The sequence below is a fragment of the Cryptotermes secundus genome, unplaced genomic scaffold (genome assembly GCF_002891405.2).
Source record: "Cryptotermes secundus unplaced genomic scaffold, Csec_1.0 scaffold428, whole genome shotgun sequence".
In the NCBI taxonomy this organism is placed as follows: domain Eukaryota; kingdom Metazoa; phylum Arthropoda; class Insecta; order Blattodea; family Kalotermitidae; genus Cryptotermes; species Cryptotermes secundus.
Genome location: NW_019720711.1, coordinates 232,561 through 241,114, shown reverse-complemented (window position 1 = coordinate 241,114; position 8,554 = coordinate 232,561). Strand labels below are relative to the sequence as shown.

Here is an 8,554-nt window from a genome sequence, read left to right as displayed (position 1 = left end):
CGGTTCTCACGGTCTCTTCGCTTGCAGATTTCATATATTTTTTCTTCTACCCTGAAGATGGAGGCGATACGTTCCTCCGAAACGTCGGTTAACACCACATATACACGGTGCCAAATCCCAGAAGACTGCTTTCTTCATAGTCACCGCCGTGAAAACCTCAAATCTTACATGTTACAGGATGTTTCTACTTTTTCTCCTGCACAGTAAACCCTGTGCTTTACAACGTGATGTCTGTCAAGTACCGCCTAGCATTCCGCAAGACTCTTTGCTGTGGCCCAGCTGATAGTGGCTGTAACCGAGAAGTATCCACTTTCAGGGATACAACAGTTGTCTATGTCAATACTCACTTGGATCGTCGCAGGTTTGTAGTATATATGCAAACAGGGCTATTTAATGTGTACACATTCATTCATTGGCATATGATATGACTGAAGTACCAACATTACAATTTGCCATATTATAGTTTAAATTCCATGATCTAATGACAGAGTTTCTGTTGTTATTGTTGCTCTTGTTGCCATAATCATTATATTCATTGAATTGAATTGAATTTATTTACATTCTATAAATCCTAAGCAGGTTAGTACCTTTGGATACAGAACAAGTCAAAAGGTTACATACATAAGTACAGGCAATTTTAGCTTAAAAATTAATATAACTTAATTTTACATCATTCTCTATTTACATTGAAGTATTCATCTAAAGAGTAGAAGGAATGAGCATGCAGATAATTCTTTAACTCTGATTTAAACTTTTTAGTATCATTGCCCAAGTTTTTAATACTTTGTGGCAGATTGTTGAACACTTTTATGCCAGTAAAGTAGACTCCTTTTTGATATACTGATAGAGTTGATGAGGATAGGTGGAAGTTATATTTTTGTCTAGTATTCATGTTATAGACATCAGAATTTAATTTGAATTTATCTTTGTTGTAAACAACAAATAAGAGAAGCGATAATATGTATTGCGATTGAAGATTATCATTATTGTCATCATTGTTGTCGTTTTAGCTAGTATAGGGAACTATACTTTGCATGCAGTTGCTAATAACACTTGCATACAAAGGTCTGTGCATCTGTTCTTTATAGCCTGCTGACAGAATAGTATGTAGGCAGAGCACTACAATGTGTGTAGTAACTGTTTCTATTATAAAAAGAGGTTACTAGGTATTTGTTTCTATATTTCATCTTATCTGCTTCAAAATGATTGACAGAGAATGTTGGTTTAAATTCTTGAAGCAATTAGTATTTGTCCAGTAATGTTTTGTTTCAGTAGAAAACCATAAATATTTATTGTTAAATTAAATATAAACATATTTATTCACCTTTCAGAACTAATAGTAAGGGGTTAGGAGAGAGAAACATTGTAATAATACAACTCTTTTTGCACAATACACATTTTAAAACACTTCTTTCATATTTTACCATCCTTAAAAGAGTACTTGGTGAAACACTAAACTTGTAGAGATTCAGTGTAATATAAATATATGCTGTCAGTACTGACTCATTTTGTATTATTCAGCTAAATGGAATTGTGATTATTTGAAAGAACAACTATTTGAAAATGTATAAGGGCCATGATTTACAGTTCCACACATCCTCAACATTAGTTCAAGGTAAATGATCAGCTTTACAATCAAATTGCTTGCCCCCGGGAAACTGCCAACAGCCCTCATTGGTTGGAAGGCTGTTTGGGCCACACTGACCTAATGGCAAAGAGAAAAATTCCTGCTCCTCCTAGAAACCTAACCCCAGACCTCGAACCCATAGTCAATCATTATAGTTACTGAAACATTACTACTCATTAGTATCATGATGAGCTGGGGAAACAGCTGGAGTAACATAATAAACACAACATATCTTTAAATGTAAATATGTTCTTGCAAAACCCTCAGTGGCAACACTTCTTTGCTCTACGATATTATAGCACTAATGACACTTATGTGTATCTAATTTCTGTGTAAGAATATTGTGCAGATGTAGGCTACCATGCTGAAATTTCAGAAATCGCACAAACAGAGTCCAACTTAACATTGAAACATCATGGAAGCCTGAAACTTTGTCTGTTTCCACAGGTCTAGTAGCAACCAGGGAGAAGTGAGACGACTAAATTCATTCAGTATGTACTCAAAACATAGTGGCATTCCCAACAATATGCTAGAGGAAATGACACATGCTATTTCACGACGAAATTCAACTCCAGCAAGAACAGAAGCAAAAGATCATGGCAGCTCAAGAAACTCCAGTACTGTACTTGACCATCACAACAAACATCACAAATGTCAGACTTGTGATTGCTCATTGAATCAAAGACATGACTGTGATGAAATTTCAGACATGATTGTCACTCTGAAGCCTTCATCCAACAGCAAAACAAATTCTTACCCTACACCTAAGACTTGGCCAAAGGTTCTTCTAAGAGCTGCCAAGAAGTCAACGGGAGTAAGTGGAGGTAGGTCTCAATTGGCAGAGCCATGTTTGAGGGACATGCAATTGCACAGCCAGCAGGAAACTTGCATGTAATGTAGCTATGTTCCTCAGTAGCTCTCAGTGTCCCATGCAGAGGACATTTTCAAGGCCTTGGAACTGCATCTTTTAGAATCTGGAGTTTCTAAATATGCTATCCTATATTAGGGCATACTCTGTACAGTGGTTTAATGTGTTCAATTCAGATAAACAATAATACATATTACAATACTAAAGTAACTGTGTAGGAGAGATATTTTAGTGCATTTGAGTATCTGTACACATGGAAGACATATCATAAGATCAAGCAAATGCATTCTGCCTTCAACACCTGACTAATAAAACTACCATTTATCAGCATTAAGTTTAACAATGTAAAATTGCATTCATTTTTCCTCATCCTAAGTATTTCCTGCTAACCAGCTCCATGATAGAAACCTGAAAGTTAACAATTGTTCTTCTGGTCAAGAAATTACTTGGTTTTAGAGAACTCGAAATTTCCACACCACTTTTATAGAAACTGTGAATGGGCCATATCCTGAGCCAAGTGAATTTACCCCACAGTCCCTGTTTCTCTAAGATTCATTGTAATAACATTCTCCCATCTATGCCTTGGTATTCCAAGTAGTCTCTTCCTTCAGGTTTCTTGTACTAACTATTGTATGCTTTTCTCATCTCCCCTGTGTGTGTATATATGCTAACACTCATCCACCATCATCTTTTAAAAATAATTGTTTTATTTAAAGAGCTTAGATTATGAAGCTCTTTATTATACTTTTCTCCATAATTCTGTTACTTTCTGTCTCAAGCGTCGAAATATTCTCCTTGGCACTCAGTTTTAAAATGTTCTACATGTCTCTTCTTCCCTCACAGTGAGATATCAAGTATCATACCAACATAAAATACCATTATAGTTTTGTATATATGAATTTGTAGATCTTAATACAGAACATGGGAAGATAAAAGATTCTGAATTGAATAGTAGTAAGCTTTACTGAATTCAATCTCCTTTTAATTTTACTGATAACATAATTTAGATCTCTAATTGTTATTCCCATGTAATTGAACTGAATCATACCTACAAATGATTTATTACCTCTACATATAACATGACTTTGGCCTAAACATGTTTTTAAAACATGAATATACAATTAGTTTTTTGTTTGTTTGTCTGTCCGTCTGTTTGCGCATATACCAATCTCCTTATTAGTGTGTAAAATTTTGCTTTCAGTTTTGAGTCTTTAGTTTCAATTTAATGAGTTAAAATCACAAGAATGGACCCATAACTGATGTGCTCTACAGGTATTCAATTCAAATCTATTATGATTCCCTTACATCTTTCTCATCATGTAGTGTATAAAGCAAAGTTGAAAAGCCATGGAGATAAAACACCTCCTTTTTCCAAGCCATCCTTAATCGAAATGCTTAAACATTTAAGCAAATTTTAAAAAATACTAGATGGTTAGTAGGAATTTTGTTCAAGCATATTTTCAGTCAACAGAACTACAAGTAGGCTCATTAGTATCCTAAGTTCAGTTAGAATGTTGTATATATGATATTTATATCCCAACTGAATCTTAGACTTTCCTGAAATTATAAATGATGTAATCCTATTGTATCATCAAATGACACATTCTCAGGTTGTAGATGGAGGAGATGACCTCCAGATATTAACGTTGGCTGTGAATATACTGAATAAGGATTCGAGCGCAGTCAACATGAGGTGAACCTCAAGCCTGGGTCTGGGTGGGAAGACTAAAAAACAGCACCTCACTGAAAAAAACTAACAGGAAATGGGGTATAGAGGGCAGCTGTGAACAATGTAATGAACCTTTGGGTTCCATAACACTTCTTGACCAGCAGAGCAGTTACCAGCTTCTGAAGGACATCATCCAATGGAATGGGTGGATGATGCACATTTCTGGATGTACATAAAATGTGATTGGTAGAAAGGAATAAAATCTACTACCTGGTTGACAAGGAACTGAATAAGTCAGGTCAGCATCCGAAGCATAGAAAGCATGAGTACTGAAATCTGAATCATATACACCCATTCTTTTAACTTACGTCTTAGTATATAAACTATATTACATTAATTGTCATGAATGTTTCATCGTTGTAGACTTTGGCATAGAATCTTTGAAGACGTTTGTGCTTCGAAATGTACATCATGACTTAATACGAGTAACTGACATTGTGAAGTGATCTCAGTTTTGCATTATGTGACCTTTGTTTATGTTACTATAGCTGATAATTTGGTAACTTGACAGTTTTTAATATGTTGTAAATACAAATGAAATTTTGTGACTCACAAAGAAATCTTAATAAAATGTGATATTTGTAATTTGTAATCCTTATAAAAATTGCTGTATCTTTCACCACTCTTAGTAACGTTGACTGAGTCTGTTGGATTTGATGTTCTCACAGCAGTGATTATAAATCTTTAGTGATGTGATATTGTGTAGTCCAGTAGAAGTACATAAGTGTCTTCAAACATCAGTGAACTTCTGTTGGACTACACAGCATCACATCTCATTTGATGGTACCCTTTATTGACTGCTTTATTTTTCATGGCATTAATCAAGAATGCATTAGTTTTCCAGTCTATAGTATTGTCATACTGTGGAACATTTGTGTTCACTGATGGATTGATGATCATGTAATAAGAGACCAAATGCTCTGAGTCAGAGGATGTAGGTATGTAAGCAATATGTGTATTCACACGTTCTTGAGATATGTACTGAGACCATTACCAAGGATCACAGGCAATGACCACATGAACATGATGAACTGTTTGAAAATTAATCACCCAGGGATTGGCTTATTTTTATAATGATAGAGACAAAGATAATTTTTGAGGTTTTAAATCTTTATGACAATCTGTATACAATGTAGAGTTTTCTGGACTGTACTGAAGTATTTTATTGAAAAGAGCTTCTGATGGTACAGAGGAACTTACTGTCTCACTTACAGGGATGGTCTGTCTTCAAGACAGAGACAATAGGTTCTTCAGAAATTTTGACATTTCTTCCCAAAGATTGTACATTATGAAAATATACTTTCCTCTTAATGAAAGAAATTCTCATTATATTATCACGGTTTATGCTTGACCCACTGAGGTGACAAAAGTTGACTTTACAGCATTTCCTATTCCTACAGCAGAATATCACAACCCTTACCTACTGAGCCAATTGGTGTAGATGAAATGCTCTGCCCTTGCAACTGGAAGGTACCTGGTTCAAATCTTGATCAGACTACTGACTATACTGACTGAGGTGTTTAGTTTCCATTAAACTTACTGGCCAAATTTCGGGAGTATATCACGTAATAGATCATGATCAGGTCCTTTGACTTCCTTATATATTCACCATTCATAACTATCTTCACATTTTAAATACTGCTATATAATCTATGCAGTTGCAGCAACAAAAAGCACAAACTCTGTGGCCTGTAGCCATTATACTGACCGAGTGACCACTGTTTGTCAGGGAAGTTAGTGCCAACTTTTGCGGAGAGAGTGTGTCATGTTGTCAGTGCAACAGATCCCTACAGTCATTAATCTCGGTTTTCTAGACCAGAGCTGCTATTTCCTTGAAATAGCTCCCCAATTATCCTCATGAGACTGAGTGAACCTCGTTCCAGACCCACTACTTTTCAGAAAATCTAGTAGCACCTGGAATCGAACCCGGGACCTCTGGATCTGTAGCCAGGAACTCTCACCACTAGACCACAGAGGCGGTCCAGTTGCAGCAGCACCATTAAATAATATAAGAACCAATCAGGATCCTCCCAGTCAGAAGAATACATGCCTGCTTAGAGCCATGTTTATGTTCAGGTGGCTCAGGAGTTGTCTGTTTTGGTCCAGTCTCCTCCCATCCTTCATGTCCCCCCTCCTCCAGGTATCCTTGTCATCGCTCATTTATTATTATTCCATAATTCCATGTACCACGCGATTTCCCCCTTCCTCCATTTGTTTAAAAAGAAAACCCCCATCTAAGTAGACAGAGTTTGAAGTTGGTCATTCATTTGCCAGCTGTCAGTGAGGTAATTTTCGCTTAGTGGGGGTGGAGTCCAACTGGGTCAACTTGGCACGGCGGCCACTGATTGACCTATTGTAGCCTGGCCTGGGTGATTATGATGATAGAGAATTTGGTGGAATGAAGATTGGCAGGGGAAACCGAAGTACTCGGAGAAAACCCGCCCCAGTGCCACTTTGTCCACCACAAATCCCACTTGACCAGACTCAGGATCGAACACAGGTCACCGCGGTGGTAAGCCAGTGACTAACTGCTTGAGCTATGGCACAGCCTCGTCAGTGAGGTGGGTTGTGAAATTCTATTTAGGTTGTGTATTGTAAATTCTGTTTGGATTCTCATTCCAGCCATTCAGGCAAGGGACCACTTGTTGCAATGGGTGTGTCAGAAGTGTTGCAACAAGGGTTTTGGTGGGATCTTAGTTTATTATGTGGTTGGGCTTGTATTGTTTCGTTTTGTGTGACTGGATTTGGAAACTTAAAGAGCAGTCTTTGCTTTCCAGTGGTTGAGCAAAGTAGGTTGATAATTCTATTTCAGCTAGGATTTCCAAATTTCATTTGGACCCTTCACTCTGGCTGCTGAGGGCAAGGAGCCTCCTCATTGCAACAGCAAGTAATTTTCATTTGGAGATGTAATGAGAGTTTTGTGTTATATTACTATTTGTTAGGGTTTGCTGCTGCCCCTTTTAGTGTTGTTGTATGACTAGCTAATGGAGTAACATTGCAGTTTGGGTCATCTTGCAATTTTACATGAGTTTGATCATTCTCTAGGTCTGCAGTAAATGGATGGCTTCATGTGGCTCCTTTATGTGTACCTTTTTTTACTTGGTTTCAGCCTGGACTGACCAAGGTTGTCGAGGGCATAGATTCATATGCATATCTGAAGTACAAATGTAATGTTTTAAGTCTTATTTTTTATTGTCATTATTGTTAGAAACTGTTATTAAATTCTTATTTTGGAGATTCGATCTTTTCTTACTAAAGCTAAGCTTAGACACCCCATTTCAACAGGGGAGCACTGAGAACACAACAATGGAACCAAAGACAAAGGCAGCAACTATCCCCCAAAGTGCAGGGTAAAGAAATGAGGTGCTGTTAAACTTAAAAAGAAGAATAATCTGTTGGTCTTTCATAGAAGGCTGATTAAGAACCTGTGTCATTTCAATTCAAATCTTGACAAACCTACTTCTCAAACATTTCAATATTATTTCCTTATATTTGGCTGGGGTTTCCAAATAAGTCTCTTCGAATAGTTGTCCACAAAAAACTAAAAGTAGTAACATGACCTCACACAATACACATATTACAAACTGACTGCTCCTCTAAAAGCTTTTGACAATAGATGGCTCATTCACAGCAACACATTCACAAAACATTGTCCATTGCCTGAGCTATATTTGGTATACAGAATATTTCTGTGGCTAGCTGTACTCCTGTCTCCACATGAGTGTCATTGCACTTAATGACAATATTCTAATATTATATATATTTTCAAAATTAGTGGCAATGACTGATATTTGTCTCTGGAGCTGAGTCAAGTGACCAAATGCTTACCATACAGGTTTAATATTTAAAAGAGTCTAGTTTTGATCTTGATTGTTTACATTACTATCAGAAACAAAAAGCAGAAAATGTTTGTCTAGTGACAGCCAAACACATAACGAGAAGTACCAAAATATTAGAAGAATCTTTTTACCAGCAAATTGGACTTAAATTTGAGGAAGAAACTAGTGAAATGCTACATTTGGAGCATAGCTCTGTATGGGGCTGAAACATGGACACTTAGGGCAGTAGATCAGAAACATCTGGAAAGTTTCGAAATGTGGTGTTGGAGAAGAATGGAGAAGATCAGTTGGACCGATTATGTGAGAAATGAAGAAGTGTTAATTAGAGTCAGTGAGCAGAGGAATATCCTACATGAAATAAGAAAACGGAAGGCTAATTGGATTGGTCATGTTTTACGCAGAAACTGCCTTCTAAAAGAAGCTATCGAAGGAAAGATAGATGGGCGGATAGAAGTGACAAGAAGACGAGGAAGAAGACGTAAGAAGATGCT

At 36.8% G+C, this 8,554-nt stretch overlaps 1 protein-coding gene across 3 annotated transcripts in view; it reads left to right on the top strand.

Moving 5' to 3' along the window:
- The window catches only part of LOC111871820 (neuropeptides capa receptor), an 87,444-nt gene extending 81,501 nt beyond the window's left edge, over positions 1 to 5,943 (top strand). For all 3 annotated transcript variants that reach the window (XM_023865189.2, XM_033754447.1, XM_023865197.2), the window contains 2 exons: positions 178 to 361; positions 2,075 to 5,943. In XM_023865189.2, the coding sequence (XP_023720957.1) occupies positions 178 to 361; positions 2,075 to 2,522 (632 nt within the window). In that variant the 3' untranslated portion in view covers positions 2,523 to 5,943. The remainder of the gene's footprint in view (positions 1 to 177; positions 362 to 2,074) is intronic.
- Positions 5,944 to 8,554: the final 2,611 nt, after the last annotated feature.